Source organism: Balaenoptera borealis (genome assembly GCF_965194805.1).
Source record: "Balaenoptera borealis genome assembly, chromosome: 11".
NCBI lineage: Eukaryota > Metazoa > Chordata > Mammalia > Artiodactyla > Balaenopteridae > Balaenoptera > Balaenoptera borealis.
In genome coordinates, this window is record NC_138868.1 from 103,856,464 (window position 1) to 103,883,654 (window position 27,191).

At 53.5% G+C, this 27,191-nt stretch overlaps 1 protein-coding gene across 5 annotated transcripts in view; it reads left to right on the forward strand.

Annotated features, from left to right (window-relative positions):
* The window catches only part of PKNOX2 (PBX/knotted 1 homeobox 2), a 258,653-nt gene that overhangs the window by 156,149 nt on the left and 75,313 nt on the right, over positions 1-27,191 (forward strand). For 2 of the 5 annotated variants that reach the window (XM_082341038.1, XM_082341042.1), the window contains exons 3-4: positions 7,556-7,664; positions 25,176-25,284. In XM_082341038.1, the coding sequence (XP_082197164.1) occupies positions 25,198-25,284 (87 nt within the window). In that variant the 5' untranslated portion in view covers positions 7,556-7,664; positions 25,176-25,197. Of the gene's footprint in view, positions 1-7,555; positions 7,665-7,751; positions 8,038-8,305; positions 8,379-25,175; positions 25,285-27,191 lie in introns of those variants that run through there. The other 3 variants (XM_082341039.1, XM_082341041.1, XM_082341040.1) reach the window with 3 other exon arrangements.

Genomic DNA, 27,191 nt, shown 5'->3' on the forward strand with positions numbered 1-27,191 from the left:
TAAGTAAAAAACCAGGCGATATAATTGTTTGTAAGAGACATTAGAATGTGTGTGCCATACATTCCACATCTCCTCTGCTGAATGGATACATTTATTTACTCCTTTCTTCAACCAATATTTATTGAACACCTAATATGTACAAAATGCACATTAAGCTCTAAACACAGTCAGTTTAGGATGATCTGATCTAGTGGGGAAGGCAAAGAGATAATCACAGTTTCGCAGGATAACTGCTAAGAGAATTGTGCATAGGATGCTCTAAGCTGCTAGAAACATCCTGGGGCAGCAGAGTGGAGGATGGAGTGGGCCTCAGGGAGACTGATTAGGAGGCTGTTGGCTGAGCTGAGGTGTGGCAGAGGAGCCGGAAAGGAGGAAAATGTAGCTCACTCTGCCTGGGGGCGAAAAAAGAATGATTAGCTTGTATCATGATGCACTGACCTTCTCCTGCTTCTGGATTGGGAAGGCTGTCCTAGAACCCAGGGTCTTTCAGCAGCCCGGTCGGGTGAGGGAGCAGGGGCTTCGAAGCGGCAGGGTCTGACCGCTGGGGAAAGGAATGGCGGGGAGCCGCAGGAGGAGGGCTGAGCCCAGCCGAGGGGAAAGGAGGGATGGACAGGCAGGGCTTTGCAGAGATAGTCAAAGGGCTTCTGATGGCGCTGATGGCTTCCGCAGGAAAGTTAATCCAGCTGGAAAAGTTAAGCAACTTTAGATTTGGGGCTGGTCTTAGTTGAATTTAAAGGGACACTTGCTTTCCATGATGGATTCCTCATCACCAGGCTTTAATTTGTGTCCTGTCAGATTCTGCCCAGGTCTCTTGAGTGTTCTTGGCCTTCCTGCTCATCTGTTCATTTCTCTCATTTAATAAACACACATGGAGCCTGATGCTAGGCCAGAGCTGGAGGCATAAAGGTGAGGATCTCCTTGCTCAGGAAGCTCAGAGCTGAATGCGAGGGACACCTGTAGGGATACATAATAATAACTTGGTGAGATACAGCCTGAAGTTCACGGCTAAGAACTTTGGACGTTATCTTATAAGACAGTGGTCCCCACCCTTTTTGTCACCAGGGACTGGTTTCGTGGAAGACAATTTTCCCATGGACTGGGGTGCGGGGGGGATGGTCCAGGCGGTAATGGGAGCAATGGGGAGCGATGGGGAGTGGCAGATGAAGCTTTGCTTGCTTGCCTGCCGCTCGCCTCCTGCTGTGTGGCCCGGTTCCTAACAGGCTGCGGACCGGTATCGGTCCGAGGCCCCGGGGGTTGGGGACCCCTATTATAAGAGATACGTTCCCAGTTATCAGGGGAGCAGAAAGGAGGGAATGACTTGCCTTGTGTGGGGTAGGGCAGTATTGAGAGAAAACTTTACAGAGCTGAATCTTGAAGGATGAGTATGATTTTGCCAAACAAGATCTAAACAAACTATTCTTACTGTCATGGTCTTAACAATGATAGTCACCATTTATTACAGGCTTTGTCTGTGTCAGTGCTGAGTCCTTTATTATCCACTGAGCACATCATTTGTCTCATGTAATACCACTAAATCCCTATAAACACCCTGTGAGTTGGGTGGTCACACAGCTAGGAAGAGGGGGATCTAAGATTTGAATCCAGGGTTGTCTGACTTCCAAGTTTTTCCCACTGTACTATGTCTTCCACATTCACTTATTAATATTAGTGTAAGAGGCATATGAAATAACCCATGGTTTGGTCAAATCTTTCAATTCAGAGACACACTGAAGTATAGAGAATGGTAATGCCTTTGACAATGAGTAATAATGACTAAATAGGCAAAGTCTAGCTGAACTGGTCAAGCATTGATCCGGTTTAGTGTTTTCTAGTAGTGGTTGCCCTTCACGTGACAAGACTGAACCTGTTGATGATCTACATGGGCACACTACTAACCTCAGTATATATGGAGGCATAAGAGAAATTGAAGACACCAGTCTTGTCCTCAAACCCTTATGATGCCATTGAGGAGATTTAGACTAACACGGAAAGCAGAAGTTCACAAAACTGAGTAAGATTCAGGGCCAGTCATAGGATGGGGTAGCAAGAGTTTGACTTCATTCCACTGCAGAAGTTCAGAGAAAGGTAGGACTTGAGGGTTGGCTAGGACCTGGGTAGCAGAGAGGAAGTGGGGGCACAAGGCCCACCAGGGGGGCATGATGGCCTGAGCAAGGGGGGCAGAGGACCCAGACATGGTTGGGTTGTGAAACAGGGCAGCCTAGCACGGCTGGAGAAAAGGCTCAGGTTTGAAAGACCAGGGGATGAAGTAAGAGAGGTAGGTTGAGGCTGATTACGAAGGACAAAAAAGGAGGCTAAGAAATTTGGATTTTGTCTCTGTAGGCCTTGGCAAGTCATTACAGACTTTTGAGCAGGGGAGAAACAGTATAAACAAGCCTGTAAACTATTTCAGCCTCCAAGGAGGCCCTCTCTTCCTAGAGGATTGGAATCTGGTCTCTTTGAGATGGGTATTATTGCTCTGGTGAAATCTGAGGCTTTTGCTGGGACAATTGAGTTCAATTAGCTGATCAAGAGCAGTCAGAGAACAGCGTCACATTGTCAGGTCCGGCCTCTTGCTTTACAGACAGCAATGACGAAGATTGATGATGATGGCAATGCACCAGAATTCAGAGGTGAAGGGTTTTGTGCAACATCACGGAGCAAACCTGTGGCAGAACTGGAACCAGCCACCCCAGCAGGGAGGTGGGAAGAGCCTATATCCTTGGGGAAATGCCTGAGGGTCCTGGGAGGCAAACCACACATCCGTTGCTGCACTTATGCAAGAATAGGCCCTGGGAGGGTCTCCAGAATGAGCATGGACTCTTTCAAGGCTCTATGGCCAATGAGGACACAGACTTTGGTGTTTTTTGCTCCTGGGATGGGTACCAGGGTGGGGCAGCTCCCCCAAAGTGGACAGGGGGCAGGCCTTTGGTTTGGGCCTCTGGCCAGAGATTCCAGAGGCTCTTTCCTCAGTGCTGTCCTAGTCATCTGCAAAGTGTAAGTCAGGTTGGCTAAACAGGCAGAGGTGTTCTCTAGGGAAGCCTGCCCACCCGTCAGAGGTCAGAGGGTGCCCCAGTAAAATGACCTTGAGGAGGCAGGGAAGGGCCTGATCAGAGCTAAAGAGGAGAGGTGAGAACACTCCATTTCTTGGGGATCTTGTGGGGACAGAGGGACTTTATCTTCAAGATGAAGGTCCTGCTTCCTCCTTTGTCCCTGAAGCATCTGGGCCATCGGTCACACAGGGCCCATGTCTTCCCATCCGTCTCTCTCCCTGTCTCTCTGTCTACCTCCCTGCCTGTCCAGCTGCTTGTTAATTGGGCCCCAGTCCAGGCTCAAGATTAGGGCAGCGGTGTCGCAGGCTGCCTGCCAGCCTCTGTACGGCCACAAAACAGAGGGGGCTGGGTTTTCTCTGGCAAGGTCTAAAAAGGCGCACTCAGGACCCTCCTCGGGGCAAGGTGGGCGAGCGTGGGGGAGGGTGGCCGTGACCGTGGGCAGTCTCCTTGTCCCCCGGCCCAGACTGTCTTTCATTCTCCCCAGGGCCTTCTGTCCTGTGAGTTGCCTTCGTTATGCTCAGAGGAATAGCTGGCCATGACGGACAGAGATTACAGGCTATATTTCTGCCTTGGAGCTTTCTCCAGGCTGGTGGGAACCAGGCGGTTGTCAGTTCTGGGGAAGGGGAAATGTATGTAGATTGCAGCCCTGAAGCGGTACCCTGCGCAGGGCACACTGGCATTGCCGGGACCATCCTTCCTCTCTTGATTGCGTATTTATTGGTCTCTGAGTTGGGGGGAGGTCGGCTTCTCTCCCCTAAACGGGTGTGATTCCCCTCTGAGGGGCTGCACTCCTCAGTGCCATCTAGGGGTGAGGACAGGGGGCAGAGGTACAGCTGGAGCAGAAAGACAGACAGAACAGCAGGCACTGCATCAGGACATGGGGAGGGAGTTCGGGCCCCCTCAGCTCCAGAAAGGACACAGTTAGGAGGAGACGCTGCAGGACACAGCAGGCAGGCAGGGCTGCCTGCTTCCACAGCCCTGACCTGGGCCCTGTCCCCCACCCCTGGCACCGTGGGCTTTGGCAGAAGAGGGGTAGTAGGGCCAACAGCCAGAAGCAGCGTTGTCACACGTGACAGGGTACAGTTATGTCCCTATCATTAGACCGTGAGCACCTCAGAGGCAGGGAGAGCTTGTGTGTGTGTGTGTGTGTGTGTGTTTCATCTTCGCATGCCCAGGGCCCAGCACATGGTAGGTTCTTAATACATGGAGTCGAAATTGAAGCAATTTGCATCTGCCCAGAAGAAGGGAGGAGGGAACAGTAAAAAGCTACCCGAGAACAGAGCTGTCATCTGCCAAAACAAGTCTCAGACACCCGGGACACGAGGCTCGGCAGAGCCCCCAGAAGTGGCCCACCCCACAACTGAGGGCGCATCACCTCTGCCTCGTCCTTCGGGAAGCCCAGCATTTACTTAGCACTTATACTGCAGCCTCACCCTTTGGATTGTAAGAAATATAAGAGCAAGGAGAAGTGGGGAGGTTGGAAGAGCGAAATGTCTGGAGTCAGAAGACATGCTGCTCGCTGGCTGTTTTCTTAGGCAGGCCCGGTGCTTGACTTTCCTAAGCCTTGTTTTCCACCTCGATAAAATGGGATCAACTACCTGGCAGGGAAAAAGGCACCTCTCATAAACTGCAGATGCGATGTAAATCGGTGTGACCTTCTGCAAGTACTTTGTTAAAATTCTTTAAAATGAATAGACCTTTGGATCTGACAACGCCATATCTAGAAACTTATCCTAAAACAATGATCAAGTCTGGAGCAAAGCTCAGCTACAAGAATGGGCATTATTTGTTTATAACAGCAAAAACTGGAAATCATCTAAACAACAAATAATAGACAGTTGTAACCATAGTACATCCATAAATGGAATGCCACATAGTCACTAAGATTATAGTGTATATTTCCCTTATATGCAAAGGCATTTATGGTATGTTGCTAAATATAAAAGGCTGCTTCCGGAGCAAACAGAATGATACTGTTGTGAAGAAAGAAGAGTTTTACTCTGCATATTATCTGTGGTTATCTTTGTATGGTAGGATCACAACTACTTGAAAATTTCTGGGAATTCCGTGGCGGTCCAGTGGATAGGACTCGGCGCTTTCGCTGCCAGGGCCTGGGTTCAATCCCTCATCAGGGAACTAAGATCCCGCAAGCCACACCACGTGGCCAAAAAAAAAAAAAAAAAAATTTTCTCCCTCTTCTTTATTTTGTGCAATAAGCGTATATTATTTTGTAAAGGTAATAAAAATTAAGTTATTATATTGAAATATCGCCCTCTAAGGATTGTTTTAAGAGTTAAAGAAGATATTACGTATGAAAGTACTTTGTAAACTAAAAAATTATGCAGACAGAAGACAGGGACTCTGCCCATTAGGAAAGAGACGAGAGATAAGTAAGATAACCAACCACAGCATGAAACAACGTGGTGAGAGCTTGCAGAGGATGACAGACAGCGTGCTACCTGGAAACACAGAGGAGGTAAAATTACATCTGGCTGTAGAGGCAAAAGCCAGAACGTTCAGGTTGAACACTGAAGAATGGTGAGGGTCTTGCCTGGTAGAAATGTCGAATTGTGGCAGTGAGAGCGATGGGAGGTTATAGGGCAGGTCTGGGGTTGCGTGTGGATAGAGGGAAGAGAGCCTATGGGTGAAGGGTAGAAGCTGTGGCCTGAAGGCAGTTAGGGCAGTGCCAGGTCAGACTGAACACCCGTAGGTGCCTGTAAGGAGGGAGTCCCTGAAAATTCTGGAGCAGGAGGTGACGCAGCCGTGCACCCATCCCGGGCACTGCCTGGCGCGCACGAGGCCCTGGGTCGATGCAGGGTGAAGCCGGCTGACTGGGGAGCTCAGTCCGGGGGCGGCTAACAAGCTGGAGGGGCTTGGCCGGCGTCGCCGGGGATGAGGGCCCTCTCTAGGTGTGTCCCAGGGAGTGGAAAGGCGGAAGACCACCTTCCGCCTGGACTGGATTGGAAAGGGTGGGAAGTGGGGACGTGATGGGGGAGGGAGTGAGGTGGGGCTCGGGGAGGGAGGAAGCGGGCTTGTCCCCCAGGTTTGCTGCCTGGGGGGGCGGGCAGAGAACCGGGAGGCACTCACGGACGTCACAGGCAAGGCCAGTGGAGTAGGAGCAGGCTGTTGCGGGGGTACCTTGGGGCTCACAGCATCCTCTCCGGGCAGTGGCCAGGGCGGCCCGAGCCTCCCGCCGCTTTGAGTGTGTCTCATATCCGTCATCTCCTCTTGGGAGGAACCTGGGCCCAGGGTGGCGAAGGGGGTTTTGTTTCAACCCAGAGAGATTTTGTTCATGGAAGTTCATGAACCGCCCTGCCTGCTCTCGGAGCTCCTCTCAGCTCATCCCGTCTCCGGGCTCCCCCACTTCCTCTGCCCCGCGGCCAGGAATCCATACACCCCTCGGGATCCTGGATGCTGTGTTTCTGCCACCTTCGCCTCGCAGCAGTGCAGGTGTGTGCGCCCGGGAAGCGGGAAGGTCTTGTTCAAGCAAATGTCTGCGTTTCCATTTCCCGCTGCAGCGCCCAGCCTGGCCACTGCTTAGCTCCTCCTGTTGTCAGGTCACTAATCACATCCTTTACTGAGGTGCGAGTGGTTTTTACAGGGAGACTAAGATGGTGTTAACTAGGAAGGAACTGTGAATGTTGAAGATGCATTTGCCTCTGGTTGTAGGGCTGGGGCTCTTGGCTGGAGGTGCTCCCTGAGGCAGCCCTGAAAACGCAGCCCAGGTATCAGCAGTCCCCCTCCACCCCCATCCCACGACCCCGTCCTCCTGGCCCCAAGCACAGCCTCGTTGGAGTCAAATTAGCAACTCGATCCAGAAGGAGAAATTGCCATGTTTGGGAAGTGTCAGGCCAGGCCTTATACCGGAGCTGACCACCAACCTCACTTCTGGATACCTTGGTCCATTTCAAATATTGAGAAACAAAATTAATCCCCTGTAATCTAAAAGTAAATAGTTAAGTCATGCAGCTGAAGCCCCCTTTAGGCCAAGGCTGTTGTTCACGGCTTTGGGTCCACCACCCTTCTGACTCGTCCTCCCTCCCCGCACCCCATCAGCGTCCAGACTCCCAGCCGAAGCCTCCCCCACCCCTGGGAGAGCATCTGAATCTCATCCACACACCTGAGCCGGTGGCAACGGCTGCCCTTTCTCTGAGTTGCCTACACTTTAAAGCAAAAAGGCAGCTGTGGCTTCCCAGGACCCAGGATCACTCAGGGACCTGCCCGCACTTGCGGGACAGGGAGCTGCCCGTGTGCCTGGTGCCAGGAGACCAGACGGCGACCACAGGGCGCTTCCCGCTGAGACAAGGGTTGGGCTCTAACGCAGCTCCGGTGGGTCTGAGCAGCCAGCGAGGAGAGGGGCCTGAATGGTCGCGTGGTAGGAGCTCTGTAGAGCACAAGGAGAATCCTTTACCGCCAGCCTGGGAGAAGCGGGGCACGGAGCGCGTCCCCTCGCTCCCTGCGCCTCGAGCCTCCCCTCCTGAGCGCTGCTCTGCCCTTTCTCACAGGTGCCCTGGCTCCAGCCAACAAGGAAGAATTGCCGGCCCAGCTGGAAGTGAGAAGAGGGGAGTGAGTCTCCTGAGGGCCATCCCAGAGGCCACCGGGATCACCCGAACAGTAAGAAACGTTTCTCCGTCCTTTAACACAAAGTTAAACCCTCCAGGCAGATTATCTTTTCTTCCGAAGACCTCGAGAACCAGCCCATAGCAGTAGCTGACAGTTAGCGCACACGCGACCTCAGAAAGCACAGCACTGTATTGTTTCTGCTCGGCTCCTGGGGGATGGGGCGAGGGCTGTGCCTCATCCCCGTATACCTCTCTTTTCTTCTACGTATTCCGTGAACAATAAACTGTTGTTGCTACAGATGGATGGCTGTTGCTTACGCACACGACGACGGTAACACTTGCACAACCCTCTGGAGCAAGTGTTATCAGCAGGGGGTGTTCGTGAAAAACTCAGCTCCTGGACCTCACACCAGAGACCCTGAACTGTGAGTCCAGGTTTAGACCGAGAATCTGTACCCCAAGTGTTTTTCATGAACACGGAGGAAACTGTATCCCAAGTGTGTGTGATGAACTATGAGAAATAGTTCCTTAGAGTGTATAAAGCATTTTGAATAGAGAATCTCACTTAATCCTCTTATCAGATAGGGTTTTTTAAATCCCCTTAAGTAACTTCATGATCTCACAGACCTAAGTATCAGTATAGGCAGGGATTTAGAAATCCAGTTATCCAAAACAAGCCTTTTTTCTTTCCAGTATGCCATGATAAGGGCTGGATCTGTTATGGTGAGATGGGGCCCCAACTCCAAAGGACCCTGCCCGGGATTTTGTAAGTTTCCCTGATGTCTTAGGGCCACCATGACCTTCTGGTTCCCCGGTCTTTGTTTTGGGGGCGCAGTAATCATTGCCAAATTCCTCACAAAAGCTGGTTTCTCTCAAGAGAAGGAGAGGGAGAGAGGCAGGTAGTTGGAAAAGCCACGGATACTGAAGAGGACTGCCTGTCTGACAGTGGCAGAACTGGCCAGACATGGCCGTCTGCTTTCTGTGCCCTCTGGCTGTTTGGGGAGCTCTGTTTTAGGTGTGTTACGGGGTGGGGAGCACGCTGGGGCTCCTAGAGGTGAAAGCCAGTTAAGAGGGCATATCCCAGGGGTCAGGGCTTCCCCCCCAAGTGTGGGTTGAGTGATGCCCACTTGGGGGACAGTCTTTTCAACAATCTTCAGAGCCTGTGCACACAGTGACGTGGAAAGGAATTCACTGCAGACGGTGGCTGTGGTGAGGGCTTGGCGTAGATGGGGCGGATGGTAAAAGAGAAAAAGGAGGTTAAGGGTTAGAGATTCCTGGTGAACCAGCGTGGACGGGTGTTGTTGCCCAAGTCCAGTTATGTCTCTGGGCCTGGCAAGAGCTTCCTCCTGCCGAAGTACCTATTCCAGAGGTAGTTCAGTAGGCAGAGTCCTGTTTCTCTCCAGGCTGATGCTGCGGATGCTGGAGTCTAGATGCCCGGGAGAATGGAGGTTCCCCCGGCCCTCCCTACGTGGAGGAGAATACGTAGAATCTGGGGAAGGATGGACGTGGGTTGACGGACTGCTAAGTCCTAGTGTGGGTTGTGTCTTTCCGTAGAATGGAAGGCTTCTATGGATGAGATGGAGGCAACGTCAAACATCACCCTGATCTTCCCCCTCACTCCCCAACACACACACACACACACACACACACACACACACACACACACACACACACACAGACCACTGAGCCATCTTGCCAAGGGAGTGCCAGTCTGGTCTGTTCTGGGGACTCAGTACAGTTGACACTGTTGCTTGGGTGGGTACAATCGACAAGGACAATTTTTGCAGCTAAGCTGGAAGTGTGGCAATCAGGGAGCCGCCAGCTGTCTCACTTAAATTCTTAGCTCTCTCGCTCTCTTTTTTTAAAATCATTTTGCTTACATAATCCACCCCCTTTTTATTTTCTAATTCTCTCCTTGCAAAGCTGGCACCAGAGGGGAAGGGCTGGGGTGGAGTGGGTAGCAATTACACATCAGTTTGGGGAGCATTTACATTTTGCAATTACAATTTAAAAATAAGCCTCGTTAATGATCTCCACGTGTCAACGACAACCCCTAACTGACATACATACTCTCCTGGGCCTGTCTGCCTCCCCCGGAAGTCAGAGGCTCAGTGGGGGTGGAGGTGCCTAGGGAGATGTGGGGGGAGGAGGGACAGCATCTGAGGGGGGGCGAGAGCGATGAGGGTGCCCTTGGGGTTGGCGGAGGGCAGGGACGGAGCTGAGCACCAGAAACCAAGCATCCAGGCTTCCGGCTTCTCTCCTCCCCACGGTGCTCGTGGTCTGTCCCAGCCCATCTCCCTCCACGCCCGACACAGCAGGCTCCGTGTCCTCGGCGGCAACGTCAGGGCTCAGAGCTGGGAGAAGTCGAGCCCCAATCCTGTTCCCCTCCGAGGTGGGCATTTTCAGGGTCCTGCTGGGCCAGTAAACCCTAGTCCCCCAGAGCCAGCAGATGTGCCTGAATATTCTTGGATTGGGTAGAGGGGCTGAGTCCATACGCAGGATTCTAGAAGGAAAAAGGATTAGCTGTATCCCGGTTTGGGAAAGACACTTCTCTCATCAATTGGTTACCACCAATATTTATCGACACCCTCTGATTCCTTGAGCAGGTACTTTGGAACAGACCAGCCCAGACTCAGATTCTAGCTCTGCCATTTGCTGGCTGTGGGATCTGGGGCAAGCTACATGACTTAAGTTTTCTAACGGTCACTGTCTTGACGTAACTGGGATAATCACGTTTACCTCACAGGGCTTGTGTGAGGGGGAGAGGCTGTAACTGCCGGCTGGCACCTCACGTGAGTCTGGCACCTGGTGGACGCTCAGAAAACCTCAGCTCCGCTCCCAGCCCCTCCCCACTGTGCTCCCTCCTGCCCACAGTGAAGCTGCTTCTTTCCAGCTTCCGTGGACACTAAGGAAGGATGATCCAGCCCAAGCCTTCTGCTCTCTGAGCGGCTCCTGACAGGGACCCCAGCCCTACACGCCCCTGCCGCCTCTCGGTGGGCTTCTCTGCGGGGCCCTGGCCTCAGGCCTCCACTCCAGCCCTCAGCGTCTCACAGGCTCCCTTCCTGCCTCTGGCTGGAAGCAAGCCCAGCTCTCCCTCTTCTGGGCGCTAATTCCATGGCGCGACCTTCCATCAGGCCCCACGTGTGTTTATCTGTGAGTGAGGGAGGTGGGCCAGAGCTCTGTGAGGTGCCTTTTAGCCTCGGCATCTGTCATTTTCAGATTTTCCTTCCCCACTTGGCTTTCCCCCCACCGGTTACTTGTGTGTGAAGCTTTCCTCTCCTGGGCGGCTTCATCCAGGCCAGTCTTTGGACTGATGACTTGTAGTCAAGGACATGCGTTCGTGACTTGAAACGTACAGAAAACATCTCTTCCCTAGGACAGAAAGAGACCTGCATCTCGCAATAATCTGAGTGAGGGGGACGATCCAGAAGTGGGCCGCTTGGTGAAGGGCAGAGGACACAGAGAGGGGCTGCAGACAGGGCTTCCTTGAGGACAGGGGCTGCATCTTATTGGTTTGGGTGTTTCGTTGAACACAGTTAAATATTATGTTTCCAACACTGTTCTAAAAACTTGCCTTGTTAACCTAGGCTATATAATGGAGAGTTTTCCAGGTCAAAATAAATAGATCTACTCCATTATTTTTGACTGCTGCATAGTATTCTAAAAAGCCTCCCTTCCTTCCCACACCTCTACCCACTAGGTTCAACATCCAAAGTTAACCCCTGACCCCTGACGAACAGTTTCTGATTTAGCCGATTTTCTGGCCGCTTATTATGACATATAATATGCGTCAGTCCTTCTTTTTTTTTTAAGATATTTTATTTTATTTATTAATTTTTTTTGGCCGCTCCACACGGCACATGGGATCTTAGTTCCCCGTCCAGGGATCGAACCCTCGCCCTCTGCAGTGGAAGCACAGAGTCTTAACCATTGGACCGCCAGGGAAGTCCCTCAGTCCCTCTTTTTTAATGTATGTGTTTATTTATGAACTCCCCCCTGTGGAAGCTGGGGAGATGAGCACACGTTCTTCTCCTTCCAATTTGTATTAGTTTGATCAAACTATATTTGATATTATTTATTTTTAGTCTATAGTAGTATATATAATACAGTGCATATATATTACATAGTACATAGTGTTATACTATTTAGTATAATCGTCTGTGTGCTACCTTTATGTTAAGATTTAGAAGATTCATATTCTGTTAAATAACTGTGGTTACCTCCGCATTCTGACTCTAGGTTGATTATAAGGTGGAAATGTTATTCAGCCACAGAACTAAATCGTGCGATTTGACCACAGAAAAGGGAATGGAGTCCTGTCATTGCCACTTGACGGCTGCCTGGAATCTCCCAGGCCCCCAGGTTGACAGCCATCCCTCATTCCCTCCAGCTGCCTTCTCTCCCATTGGGCTGCTCTATCTTGTTTTCTGTTGTCTTCTTCCTCCGACTTCTTTGTTTTGCTGGAATACCACCTCTAGTTATTTTTATATTGATGGGAGGGAAGTAAACTCTGAGTCTTCACGTGTCCAAAACGGACTTTATCTTGTCTTTGAACTTGACTGATAGAACACAGATCAGGTCCCAAGTTCAACACCTTTTTCTCATAGATCTTGACGGTGCTACTCCACCACCTTCTTATTTCCAGTCTTGCAGTGAGAATCTACTTTTAGCTTTCTGTTCTTTTTAAAGTTCTGAAATTTCACCACTACGTGCTGAGGCTTGAGATTTTGTTTGCTCCTTTTTTATTTCTCTTCCTCAGCCCTTGGGATCCCTTTACATCTGAAGTCACCTATCTTGCTTCATTTCATATCTTTATTTATTCCACTCAGTTGTCTCTGTTTTCTTCTTCTGGAATGTCCACTGCCCAGCGCAGAGCCTGGCACATAGTAGGTGCTCAGTAAATGACTATTGGGTTCTGGTTAGGATGCCAGCTCAACTAGCTGCATGGACTTGGATGGGATCTCTCCTCTGTACGGGGCAGCAGTCAGACCCGTGACTGCTCTGCCAGCCCTCCGGCAATCTGCTCTGGAGAGTCTGCTCTGGAGCCTTGGGTCCAACACTGCTCCTGGGCTTGGGGAAGCAGCTAAGAGTGAGGAGTGAGGGGAAAGCTGAGGTCAAGCTGTAGGGCAGCCGTAGCGGCCAGCCTCCCAAGACAGTTCCCTGAAACCTCAAATTTCTTCAGCATCCCCTGAATGTCCCCCTTGGGGACCTCTCTCCTTGACCTTCCAGATCATTCTTACATGGGCCTCCTTCCCTCTTCATCTCCCTCTGCCCATCTCCTCTACTCCCCACAGCCTCAGCTCACATGCACACACAGCTCCTGTTCCACGAAATGATCCCTCACCATGGCAAGGGCCTCATTAGGTGAGATCCTTTTTTTCACTTTTATGAATTCCAGAACAAAGAGACAGCAGACTTCTCTTCCCAATGCTGCAGAGCAGATGCTCTGACCTGAGACAGCCAGGCCCTAAAAAAGAGATCAGAGGGACCTGCTGTTAGCAGGGATCTGCCTCAGCCTGAGACCACCTGTGCCCTTGGGGGGACATCTTGGACGAGAATTCCCATTTATTCTTCCTCCCCTTCCCAGAGATGGGCTCTGGGAGCAGGTGCCTCATGTGCAGCTCCCCTGCCTACCCAGATCAATCTGCTCTGGACAGAATCTCTAGATCTGGGAGTTGAGATGCTGCACTCCTTCTCCCTGAACCGGCCAGATACCGGAAGACCCAGATCAACAAGCGCTCAGATCCCAGAAGGTCATTCTCTGTTCTAAGTCAGAGCACCCTAATTGGTCCCCCAGGGCCAGAGTCCACTGTGTGAAATTGTCTCCTCCCCACCGCACCCCCCTCCTGTCCTTGTCCTGCCGTGAGAGTTGGGGTCTGTCTTACTGGCACAAGTAGAGGCACAATCTTGAACTTCAAGTCCACAAAGATTCTGTACTGAAGGCAGGACTCTTTCCTTCCACTGAGACCACAATGATAGGGAATGGGTTATCATTGCAAAGGGCAGAATTAAGGTTTGATGCGAGTTATAATTTTCAGACAAGCTGCTAGTATTCAGAGATTCTGCTGCTAATCTGAAACACTTCTCCTTGGTTGAGTGCAGTGGAAAGGGCCAGCATATGACTAAGTTTTCCCTGTTAGAAACCCGAGAACTATAGACCCTTTTCCAAGGCTGGAGGTTGAAGGGGAGAGAGCTTGGCAGGGGACAGCCAGGAGCCAGCGGGAGGTAGAACACAGCTCTGGTCCTCTGCACTTCTGTTTAATTGCTTCCTGCTTCAGAGGGTGTGGGTAAAAACCCCACTGCTGGCCTGCGAAGATGTCTTTACTGGTCGCCCTTTCAGAATGCTGCCTGGAACCTCTGGGCTGAGAGAGGAAGGAAGCGACTCTGAAAAGAAGGTTTGCAAGAAGGGGCTTCTGCAGGGGGATAAAGTCAGGACCCAGGTAGATATGACAAAGACTGGATGCTACCTAAGGATGGGGTGCCCGCAACCTGAAAAAAAAGCCAGTACTGCCCAATTGGACAGGCTTTCCAAAGATAGAGCCAGGTGCCCCTTAACCTGTGAGTCACGGCATATTTCCCTCCAGAACAGGGACTTCTTTGCAGCTGTGGGTGGTCCCCGGAAAACCATGGGTGGGGTGGGGAGAAAAGGCCAAGCAGAGACAGTCATAGGGAGCAGGCTGACTGCACGCCCCCTTCCACCCTGCCCCGCCCCACCTGGACCACAGCACGGGAAGGAGACACTGCCTGAACCCCAGCCAATGTGAGTCAGCGCCCTGGCCCCGAGCTGCCTGCGGCGGCGTGTGGCATCAGGGCACAGAGAGCCCCGCCTCCACCCAGCTCCAGCTCCAGCGTTCTGCTCCCACAGCTGAGACACTTGATCAGATTCCCCATTACACACTGCCTTTTACATGCAGTCTTCAACCATGTGTTCCATCATTTCACGTTCGTTCTCGAATTTTGTTCTTTCCCTTCATAATTGAACCCACAGTCCAGTGGGTCCACGATGGAAGCTCAGACCTGCCTCTCTCAGCGATGATGGAAGCATCTCTGTCTTGGTTGCATCGAGTTTATGAGGCCCTGACTTCTCATCGCTGCTATCAGCACTTTGTTTTCCATCTTCCACTCATTTTTATGCAATAATAAAAGCAAATGCAATACAGTATTTAAATAAATTTGCACACACCCTGCTGTCCAAAGAAGACAGGGCTGAAGGAAATGAACGGTTGCTGTTAGGAGGCCTCACCATCTGCAGGCACAAAGTGCGTGCTCGTTAGTGAGGTACAAAAGCCCAAATTTGGCAAACGGGGGACGTTTAGGTGTGTCGATACAATGCGACTCTTGGAAATGCGGGGCATGTAGAAGTGAAGGGCAGGGACTTCCCTGGTGGCGCAGTGCTTGGGACTCCGCGCTCCCAATGCGGGGGGGCCCGGGATCGATCCCTGGTCAAGGGGCTGGATCCCACATGCATGCTGCAACTGGGAGTTCAAATGCCACAGCTGAGGAGCCCGCGGGCTGCAGCTGGGGGGCCAGCGAGGCACAACCGGGACCCGGCGCAACCAAATAATATTAAAAAAGAAGTGAAGGGCAGCCCATGTTGGGTGTCCTGACTGCAGATGGTAGTAGTTCCACAGTCAGCCTTATCCTTCTCCTGCTCCATTTCTAGGGCTCTGCTCCTCCGCTGGTGTTGCCCACCTCTGCCCCAAGACCTCTAGGTTAAACGTTTAGACTCTGAAATCAGGCCGTGTGTCACATTTGGAAACTCTCAATTTCTCCAAGCCTCAGTGTTCGCATCCTTGAAAGGAGACAACAATCACACCTACACCATATGGTTGCTGGGAAAAATAAACAAGGTTATCTGTGAAAGAAGCTTAGCATAAAGCCTGGTGCATGGTGAGGGCTCAGGAAACGGCAGTCGTTGATAATTCTGGGTATCATCTCGCCCTGAGCAAAACTGGCTCCAGGGAAACAAACTCGTTCTCACTGAGGTGTAAATGATTGCTGGGGCTTAAAGATTTATCCGTCCCAGATTTGTTTGTTTGATATTTTAACAGTAAACCAAAGAAATTTAATTGTAATTGTATATATATCCAGGCTCTGTAAGGAGGTAGACCTTGTGAAATCATATTGCACAGACTTTTTCCCCCCAGAATGAAATGCAAGGCAAAGCCATGATCTTGTCTGCTGGGGAGGAGAGGGTTCAACGGGCAAGATGGGACGTGGCTGGGAAGTAGTTCTTCCGTAACGCAGAAACACGCGTCGTGCTAAATCATGCTACGTGCCCTCCTTCTGCCCAGCGGCAGGGCTCCCAGTGAGAGGACGGTCCAGGAGTGGAAAGTAAAGAAGGCTTCATGGAGTAGGCTTCTGAGCAAAGTTCTGATGAAGGAAAGGGTGCGGTAGTGTCATATAGAGGGCCTTGCCAGCAGAGAAGCGCAGCAAGAGGCGTGGAGGAAACATTTCCCAGGAGGTAGACACGGCTTGCCTGCTCAGCTGGGGCTTGGGTGGTGATGCCCAGGGATGGACTCGCTGCCCTGCATCAGCACCTCTCAGTGGCAGCCTCCATCCTCCCGTCCTCCCCCTCCCCACCGGGGCTGCCTTTCTGAGGGATCAGGAACACAGAGCCAGTGTACCTGCTCTCTTTCCAAACAGCAGTGAGGACCAAGGGTTGAAGCAGGCCAGCTGGCGTCCTTTCCTCCCACAAGTTGACCTCATTACTGTGGACTCTACCTGGTCCCCCTACCTTTTCCTCACGAGCTCACCTGGGTCCCCACAGAGGCCCAGGGGGAGGACAGCTGTTGGCTGAGTCAGGAAGTATCAGGGATGAGTGGCTTTTCAATGATAAACTGAGCCCAAAGGGCCACTTGCTTTCACAGCCCTGATTCTTGACTTTTTTTTTTTTTTTTCTGGAGGCAATTTTTAAAAATGGAACCACATATCATCCAGCCAGAGGACGTGGTACGGTCCTTCTCAGAGAGAAAAGGGGCCTGGCTGACCCTTTTAGCATCCTCTGCTTCCAGGAGAATCTGAGAGCATTGCGGGTGACACACCCGATAGGCACCAGGGTCCCTTACCTCTGTGGACTCCCCCCGACCCAGACCCCTCCCTCCCCATCCCTTCTTGGTCCCTCACTTCTCCTGCCCTCCTTCCTCTTCCTGGCGCCCAGGGAGTGGCAGCCTCCAAGGCAACTGCCTCCGAGACGAGAAAGGCTGATGGGAGGGAGCAGGCAGGTAGGGCAGCAGAAGCAGAAGCTCTCCTTCCAACTGGGGTCCCCAGCGTCTGAGCTGTTTGTCTGTCTCTGTTGTATTGCGAGCCTCAGGGACCCAGCCCAAGTTGTTTTCTCAGCTCGGTTCCTGAGCAGCGGCTGCCGTCAGCTCTCGACAAATAATAATAAACCTGGGAATCAGGTTTGTCGAGGGGGATTTCAGTCCCTGGGTTCATTTTTAGATTTGTTTCTCTACACGTGTGTGCAGACAAGGAGCATGTGACGGGACCCCAGGGGAGAAGGCCGGGGCTCCCAGCTGCCCTGGCAATCCACCCGCACCGCTCCCACGGAGGAGCTGCAGGGCCCTCCTCTGCCCCGGACCACTAGGGCTGCCTGGATATTTGAAAGAGAAGAAAAATAATTGAACGAAAAGCCTCAAGCTCTCTCCTTTCTCTGTTCCTCCCCACCTCTCCCACTCATGCTGTTTGGATAGAGAGGAAGGGGGCTGGAGATGAAAAAGAGAGGGCAGAATCCCACCTCCAGGTTCGAGAGTTGCCTGAGGGATGGGCAGGAAGCTGGTCATGGGTGTGGGGAGAGGCTTCAGTGACTGGAACCAGCGATGGCCTCCCAACCCCCATTCTTGGGATGCAGTGACAGGGTAGGGGGCTCCTGGAAAGGGAAAATACGTTCTAAGTCGAGCATCACTGGCCAAAGCAGGACCCAACTGTGGGTGAGTGTGAAATTTAGGACCAGACTGATGGTGCCTCTGGGGCAGAGCAGCACCTGCTTTAAGGCAGATTGGAGGTGACCATTAGAGGTCACTGCTGTCATCCCCCTGCCTCCCAGCAGGAGAGGCTGCAAACCACTTCTCTGTGAGAAGAATGCAGGGCTGTGCTTACCCTTATAGCTAGCATGCTTTTTTTTTCTCCCTTTCTGTTTTTTTTGTTTTATTTTGTTTAAAGGAACCAAAGGGGGAAAAATTGCCAAGTTGTAAAGTGCTTAAAGAGGAGATGAGAATCTTCATCAGAATGCTAAAAGCTGGAGAGGGAGAGTAATGTGAAAACTCTTGCCTGCTATTTATGGGATTGATTCTCAGATCAAGAAGAAGCAAGCAGTCAGATGAAAGGAATTATTGTTAAGCTCCTTGGTAGGAAGATCTAATGGACAATTGCTGCTATCAGGGGGAATTAAATTGCTGTTTCAGTTTGTAAAATATATCAGCGGCTTTTTGAAGCCAGAAAAGGTGTGACAGCCGAGGCAGGGAGGAAAGCGGGAGACTCTGTCACTTTCTGGTCCTCGTGTGAGAAGCAACAGCAGGCAGGAGAGATGCCAGGGCCAGAGCGAGAGCTGCTCCCCTAACTCTGACCCTGGTCCGTTATTTTTTTGAAGCCAAAATGAAAACGAGCTGAACTGGGGGAGTAAAGGAGAGAAAGCTACAGCCCTGACTCTGGGCCCTGATGTGCCGGGGGCCCCCATGAGTCAGAGTCAGTGGGGCAGGATGGGGGTCCTCCCTGGGAAACCCGGTCAGGGGTGTGGAGGGTGACTGACATGGGTCTGAGATTCCCAACAGCTCCACCCCACGCAGGGAATGTCACCATGAAGCTCCCCCCACTACACTGTGGACACCCTGGGATCCAAGGTGGAGTATAGCCCCCTTCCTCCCAGAACTGGGTCTCCCAGCGAGCTCTGGCTCATCCCCAGGGGTCCGTGAGCGCATAAATGACCCCGTTGACCCGCCCCCACGGGGGATATATTGTTATTCCAGATAAAGAGCAAAGAGCAAAATGGCCTTGGGCATGGGGAAGGGGAGGAGGGGGAGGCCCTTGGACAGGCCGAGGAGGGGGCCTCGCTGCTGGGACGGTTCACAGTCGGCTCCTACCCCTTCCAAAGACCACATGGTGGTTCAGGGCTGAAGGAGGAGAGAGAGGTGGGGAGAGAGGGCGATTTCCCATCTCGCAGGGAGGCAGAAGCCGGCAGAGCTGGTCAAACTCATGCTGGCCCCTGCTGGCTCCTGTTTCCTAGAGACCAGCGCCGTCACGAGAGGGCGTGACCTGGACCACCTCCCAAGTGGGCTTCCCAGAAAAGCAGTGAAGCACAATCAGAGTAGAGAGCTGTGGGTGGCCAAGGGGCCTGAGTTGCCTACTGTCTTGGTTGTCATCTCTGCTGCTTCTCAAGTCAGCAGAGAATTATTTCCCGCTGAGAGTTCCAAGCAGGAACCGGAGGGGCACCAGGGAAGTGGCCCTTCTGGCTGGGACGTTCTGCCAGGACTTGGGCTCTGTGCCTGGTGCAGTGGCCCCCGGAACCCGGGTAACGGGGGAGGTGTGACCTCTTAGCCAGCCAGCCTGCAGCACAGCGAGTGAGCCGGGGATCTGATCCTGAGTGCAGATCCTGTTCAGCTCTTCCCCACCATCCTTCCTTCAGTGGAGACACAGTGACCTTCCTGGCTCCCACGCCCCTACTGTGAGCCTGGTCTTATCAGACTAGAGGATTCTCTTTGCCCCCAACGCCCCGAGGTCAGAAAGATGGGGCGGGGGAGCAGCACCCGCTAGGCCACGGCATTCCCATCACCTCAGGCCCTGAGCTTCCGCCCAGCTCCCAGAACACTTGGGGTGAAAAGGCCCAGGTCCAGCGCTTGCTGGGCTGTGAGGGCATGGCTCCTGGGGGGCTGGCTCTTTCCCATTCCACAGGACCCTTCACTTCTCCCTCACTTTGAAACACTTCCACCAGACCTCCTCACATTGTGAAGCTTCCCACCCACAGGTGTACCCTCTCTCTCACCTCCGTCCTCCCCTCCATCCCCACACTGGCCTCGCCCTTGTCACTGCGGTACTGACTCCACGCACCAAGGCTCGGAGACCATCGAGTTCCTTTGGCCACTCAGCTCTCAGCTGCGGTTTCTAGCCCTTACTGGGTTTTGGGAAGAGACCTGGGGTGTGTGTGTGTGTGTGTGTGTGTGTGTGTGTGTGTGTGCGCGCGCACGCACGCCTGCGTTTCTTTAGATAAATCCACAGAGTCACATGAAATCAGTGACAGGTTGACACCGTTATTTCAAGATTCATCGCTCTGAGTTGCCAGCAGAGGAGCCGTAGCCAACTCCTTCCCACCACCAACACTTTTTTTTTCCCAGGCATAATTTATAGCAGTGGGGTGAATTTGTTTCCAAAAGATGAATATCACACTATCAGCAACAGCTGCCTCTCGTTCTTATTTGTTTTTAAATTTGACTCAAAGTCCAATCCTCTGTACACATCCGAAGCTGTAAATCCTAAAGCGACTGATTACATGATTTAGTAAACAGGTTATATTATATAATGCAATTAAAGCGGGGCTCCGCGGCGCCACCTACAGGCAGCTTCTGGGAAGGGAGCTGGGCCAGAGACTCATTTTGGATCAGGCTCTCCGCGGAAGGAAAATAAACGGCATTGCGCCAGGCTTGAGGCGGCTGCTCCGGAGGGAGAAGCTGAAGCCAGCCAGGTTACTAATGCAGCCTTTTGGTCCCTCCTGCTGAGTTCACGGTGTTATTTCAGCCTCCTGCAAATCTGTCTAGACGTCAGAACCCAGGCCTGGGCAGCTGCTCAGAGGGGCGGACCTGGGGTTGGGAGAGGGGGTGGTAGCCACCTGGGGGCTCCTGGGCTGGGGGGACGCGGAGGAGGGCTCCTGGCTCTCTCGGCCTCAGGGACCTCCTTCCCTCACTCTCAAATGAGGGAGCCTTTGGAATGGAGCTTCAGATATTTCCATTCTACTCAGCAGAGCTTGTGTTCAGCGCTAACCATGGGCAAAGACTTTCAGAATATTCTGGTGAATTCCCTCATTTTGCAGACCTAGAGAGAAAGTGACTTGTGCAGGTCGCACAGAGAAATGGCAGAGCTGGCTGTAGAATCCAGACTTTTTTGACCCTAAGCACAGCCTCTGTCTGATCATGGGAGTTTACAGATGAGGAAACTTGAGGCCCAGACTTCCACAGCGTCTTCTTGCAGCAAGGGAAGGCAAATGATAAAATACCGCTAGTGTGTGTCCAGAAGGGCTCCTAGGGGGCCTCACCGCTGCCTCTTAGCTGCCCTGATGTGGAAGAAAGGAGGGAAGGAGGGAGGGAGGGAGGGAAGGAGGGAAGGAGGGAGGGAGGGAAGGAAGGAAGGAAGGAAGGAGAGCAGGGTCAGTGCTCGCTCCCCGACTCCTCTGCCCTGACTTACAACACTCTTCAGATGAGTTAGGCTCTGGGCCTTCAAGGATTCTAGCTTCTCCAAAGAGGTTCTGTAAGAGTGGGCAACATTTTTGAAAACCTATCCAGGAGAGGAGAGGAGACTTACTTCCCGGGGCTAAGAGAGAAACTGGACCAGAAGCGAGGTGTGGAGAGGGGGAGGAGAAGGGAGGGGTGGATGAAGAAAACAAGACCATCAGAGTGCAAGAGGGTGGAAATGTCCCCCCACCCTATCCTGTGCCAGCCACCTGCCCAGTCTCCAGTCGATGGGCTGGGACAGTGCGGGGCCACAGGGAAGTTGGTCCCTTCATCCCCTCTCCTACCTCAGGCCCTACAGTGGAGGCTCAGCCAGGGTCAGGGAGCGAGAAGGGATGCTGTGGGGCTGGCTGGTCCGAGAGTTCCCAATTAGACTTTGTTTCTCATCCTTAAGGCCCTGAGCCCCCAACCCCGCACCCCAGCCCAATTACTGCCGGGCACCGTTAACCCCTTGGTGCCCCAGGCCGTTAATGGAATGTTAATTGGTCTAATGGGTTTCATGTCAACAAGTCCTAATGAGCTCCTTCCTAACGAGCTTGGATCTTTTTTCTAAGCCTGTTTGTCAACACGCTGGCGTTTGGGCTCCAGATGGAGGGCCTCACCTGGCTGGGGAGCTGGAGTTGAGGAAACAGAGGGAGTGGGTGCTCCGGGGCTGCCCCTCCCCTCTTCCTGAGCCGTGTCCTTCAGGCCCCCTCAGCCACCCCCAGCCTGTGCGCACTGCCTTCCTCGGCTCCTGAGCTCTGGAAAATGGCAGTTTTAGCTCCTTTTGAAGATAATGTCAGTGACAAATTATTTTTTCTTGGATATCATTGTGGGGTTGAGTGTTGCATTAGGGTTTTTTTTTTTTTTTTCCCCTCCTAGCTGCCATCTAAGAAAAGTTTTCAACGTTAAGAACAATCTTTTGACATGGGAAATTTCTCGGTGGTAAATCACTCCTCCTGTGTCCTCCATTTGCGTCTTGGCTGTGCTGCCTCCGGTGACCTGGTGTCTGGTGACAGAGGGCTGGGGCCCCTGGGCAGGGCGGAGCAGCCTCCGGCCACAGACAAATGCTCGGAGGCCCTGGACAGGCCTGCTGTGCCCTCCACGCTCCCAAAGGAAGCGCAAAAACAAAAACGGCAGGTTTCCCCAGAGGCCCGGGTGCCCAGCGATGGCTCAAGGAGCTCCCCGCATCCCAGCTGTGGAGCCTCAGCTCAGAGAAGTCAGATTCCCACGCTCCTCTCGGGGATGGTCCCACATGGACCCTCAGCCCCCCCCAAGCCCAGCTGGAGGGAGGAAGGAGCGCATGTGCGGGTGAGGGGGCGTGTGAAGAAAAGGGCGAGCTTCCGGAGATGGGCACCGGGTCTCCCCCAGCATCAGGTTACCAGACGCTTCTGTGCCTGAGCGAGCAGGGAAGGAAACTTAAGCCCCTGATGAAAAGGCCTCCTGTTTTCTTGCAGGAGAAGCCCCCAGAGGGCAATGGGGCAGTGGCCTAGTGGCCTGTGGTGACCCCAGAGGGGAGGAGGGGGAGGGGCAAGGGCCATCTGGGTCCTCAGAAAATTGTTCCTGTGGCCTCTGGCCCCTGCTCCACAGTCCAGCAGGCTGCAGACTGAAAAATCTCTTCTCAGCCTGGACGGTGGTGGTTTCTGGGTGCAGACTACTCTTAGCCATCTCTCTTTACCCCCAGGTAGGGCAGCTATCCAGCTGTTGCAAGTATTTCTAGGGACAGAGACTCTCAAACGACCCTACCTCCCGTTGATTGACAGTGAACAAAAGAATGCAGACTAAAGAGCCCTCTTTTTACCCCAGATCCTCCTCATTGACCTTCCTGTGCTTTGCCTTTGTGATGACTTTCTCATCCGTGGAATGAGGTACCAAAAGACCCAAACCCAAGGTGGAAGGGAACTAGTTGCCCCTAAAAGGGGAGAAAATCTGCCTCCAGACTCTGCCCCCAGGCTCCCCCTTCTGGAGGCTGCTGGCACTGCAGCCCCTCAGAAGTTCGCTTTTTCCGGCCAAGGAGCATCTAAGATTGGTGCTCCCGGGAAGGGATCCTGCCTCAGTACCCGTAGGCCTCATCCAAAGTTACCTCATCTGCCAGAGTCCCAGGAAAGGCTGAGCCTAGCACACCCCTGAAATACCCCTTTTTCCTTTATTCCCTCTGGGTCCTAAAGAGAGAGATTCCACGCCCAATTTAATATCTCAGAAGTCTTCATTCTGGACGTTCTTTCTGATGTCTCAAGGAGTCTATATCCTCTTCCCTCCCCCACCGAACCCTCTTCACTCCGCTCTTTCCTTCCTTGGGTGTTTTCCACCTCCCAGACAAGACCCAGCCATGAAAATAGGCAATGGTTCCCCGCCTGTGGAGTTTGGCTTCCCCAGGGCTCCCTTCCGAGGCTTTTTGCAGAAGTAAAGCCTGGATCTCGGTGCCTAGTGTGTGTGAGACGGGGTGACCCTGGGTGCTTTTGCTGCAAAGACGTCCTGGCGGTCCATCTTCTGAAGTGAGGCCAGGGTGGGCGAGGTAGAGGTAGCGGTGGGGCAAAGAGGAATTACCTGCAGTCTCGACGTTTTCAGCACAGGAAAAGGCATCCCTCCCTGTGCCTTCTCCACGGGAACCTCTGTTCATTTTCTTCCTTCCCGCTGGACCATCACCTCCCTCCCGCGGGAGAAGGCCTTGCCTCCTCTCATCTGTCTCCCCACCCCAGCACAGTTCTTTGCGTGTAGTTGGCACCTGATAAACATTCGTTGAATGAATGTCTGGATTTCCAGTGCTTTCACACGTGCGCTTCAGGTCAAAGCACACCTGGTACTTCGGAGACAGGTCAGCCAGAGCTGATCTGTCCACCTCTTCCTGAAAAAGAACCAACACAACAAGACACACACACACACATTCCACATAGGGTCCTGGAGACCCTCTCTTTGACTCCCTCAAACTCCCACAGAATTCAGGTATGTGAACATTTTGGAAGACCCTGGGGAGGGTGTGGTGGGAGGACATCAGGTGGGAAGAGGATGGAGCCCCGAGGTCCCCAGGGAGAGGAAGGAAGGAGAGGGACGGTCTGACTGTCATACTCTCCAAGGTTGCCCGCTCATCAGCGCCCTCCTGTATCAGGCAATTAGCCGTGGTTTCCAGCTCTAAATATTTCAGGGCATCTCCTGCAGCTAAACAGCTCTCGCAGCATTCTGTTTCCTTGGGTGGCACTGCCAGGCTGTCTCCACTTACGCACCACTTTGTGATTCAAGAAGAGACCTTGAGGCCAAAGGGGGCAGCTCGCTTACGGGTGATGGGGTGGGGTGGGGGGTTGGTACAGTAGAGCAGCCCGGAACGGGGAATCTGGAGAGCTTGGGTCCATCCCGGCTTCCCCAGCACTCCCCTCCCCCCAAAACACACACACTTCTCTCCTCTTGCCCTCTGCCTCCGCCTCTGTAAGAGGACCATTTGCTTCGGGCGGCTCTTCTGGCCCCAGGTGTGGTTGAACTCTGGGTTGAACCAAGGCCAAGGAAAGTCTTCTAAGAGAATGTGCAGGCACGTCTGTGTGGCCGTGGTCCCTGTTCCCGGCCTCCTTCCCTTCCCGGCACACCTCCCGGTGGTCGCCCCAGGGTACTTGCTCCGTCCTCGAGTCTGAGGAGGAACTAGCGCCCCCACGCCCCTCTCCACCACTAGGGGGCGTCGTGAGCACACCTAGGGGGGGTTAGTGTGGTGCTGGCAGACCCTGGGGACCGGGAGGGGGGATCTGGAACCGTGAGGGCTGAGGCTTCCGCCCCGAGGGTGCAGGTGGCAGCTCCGGGAGGCCTGGGGAAGGGAAAGCACCCTTGACCGTGTGGTACCCTCATGGCCGCCAAGCCCCCTGAGCTGCCCCCAGCCAAGCCCCGCCCCCCCCAGGCCAGAGCTGGTACTGAACAAAGCAGGGGTGCGGGTGCACAGGTTGTTTTACATGTGATTTGAATAGTGTTTCTTGCAAGTCAGCGTAGCGCAGCAAGCCTCACCCCACCCAGGCTTCTCCCCTGAACTCTCATTCGTTCCCCCCGAAGGGCTTCCAGCCCTTGCTGTATCCAGTCCGTCCTGGTGGCCCAGCCTGGGAGCATGTCCAGCCGCTGGGCCCTGGGGCTCCCTGCGCTCAGCTATTAACGGTGCGGCCCCGTTTCTCCCGCCACAGATCCTCCATGTGAATCCATCCCATGATGCAACATGCCTCCCCAGCCCCCGCTCTGACGATGATGGCCACGCAGAATGTCCCTCCCCCTCCCTACCAGGACAGCCCACAGGTGAGTGCGACTGACCGCCGGGAGGGGTGTGGTGGCCTTCCCGGGGGCGGAGGGCAGGGCCAGGCCTCCCTCAGCTCTTCCCCTGCCCGGCCTGGGGCGCCTCTCTGGGAGAGCCCGGCAAAGCCAGACCCCTGAGGGGAGTCATGCACTTGGCAAAGCCCTGGGTGCAGATCGCACCTGAGGATCTGTCACCGGCATGGAGGACCGTGGCACCGCAGGGTGCTGCACCTAGCCACGGGCCTGTGCCACACACCCCCGCCCCCGTCACTGCTCAGAGCAGACGTCAGACAAACGCACTGAGCCCCTCACTCGGGGAGACCCAGGTACAGGTGAATGGAGTCTGCCTCTAGGTGTTTGGGGAAACTCTTGATCAGAGGTTTCCTCTGCCAGATCCCCCTAGTCATCGGTCTCTGCCTGCCTATTGGAGGAATCTCCCTTCACTTCAGGACTCTGCCAGCTTCTATCCAGAAAAAGGCCAGGACTGTTTCCCTACACTCTCCCATCCTTTCCTCTGGTTCCCAGTTTCCATCCCTCAGCTCAGATACGGCAGACCCCGCCGAGCTCTTCCTGGCTGCACCTCCTGCAGGTCACCCTGTCTTCCTATTCTCTCCTCTCCTCCTCTGGAAGCCTGGCTCAGCTTCTGTGGGTTGGTCTCTGGAGGTCCTGGAGACCAGTCACTTCTGATCTTTGCCCCCGCGTGTGCGCCTTCCCTCCACGCTTGGTTCTTTGAGACTCAGAATTCATCATGAGGCTGCGCGTTCACAGAAGCCTCCACCTTCGCACTTCCCTGTTTTCTCAATTATTAATTGAGTACCTATAATGTGAAATGCAGCCAGCTAGACTATTCCTTCATTCATTTCACAAATGTGCAGTGAGCCCCTACTGTGTGCCAGGCCATCATTCTCATTCTTTCTCCGTCGCCGGTCTTTGCCCTGCTCTGCTATCCCTCACTCATTAGGGTTTCAGACACAGCCCTTCTCCTGACCACAGGGAAGCTCTGTGCCGTATGGGAAGGACACGAAGACGCAGACCCAGGGTGCATCCCTTTAGGTCCTGTGGCCCCGACACCCGCAGCCTGGTGTGAGCATATGGTGCTGCCCTATCTATCCTGTTATCCGCCCATGAAATGACCGCTTTACGGGGTGTCCAGCACGCGGACCCCCACTGACTCCTACCCCTGTATAAGTGCAGAAGCACTGACCTTTGAGCGCACGTCGTTTTGTCCCACCCCCGACCCCGCTCCCACATTTCAACTCCGTGCTCCTTCCTGGGCTCTCCCCACCCTGACCTCAGCTTCAGCAGACCCTCTGTTCACGTCAGTAGCTCTGTACAAACGACCTTGGGTTGGACTTGGCATTTGCACAGTTCCTCTGTTTGAAAGCTTCCAGGTGTGCAGCTATGCCAGGGCCTTTCCCTCTGTAGTCAGAACCAAGTCGGCCTGGACCAGTGGAGACCTAGGAACGTAAGGGCCGTAATGGGGGACAAACACCATCCTCCCTCAGTAGAGCAGACCCATCTGCTATCTGCTTAGGCAGTGTTGGGGCACCTGGGGTACTGATGAAGAGGCAGGAACACCAGCTCCATTTCTTTTGTAGTTGGATGCTGCTCTGCGAGCTCCACAGTGGGGCTGGGGTATGGCACCCGGGACACTGCCTGTGTTTAGCAGGTGATAGATGCCAAGGCCCACACTCCCATCCCCAAGGCTCAGGGACAGACCAGGGTAGGGCCGAGAGGTCAGAGAGCACTGGATTGGCACAGCTGGTGGCCGCTGCCTCTTTGCCTCCAGCCCCACCCCCTGTTTTGCCTTCCTGGGCAGCTGGGAGAAGTTTGGGTTTGGTGGGCATTAGCAGGAGAGCTGCAGCGAGGGCCTGTGTTGTCCAGAACTGCTGATCCGGGTGCAGTGAAGT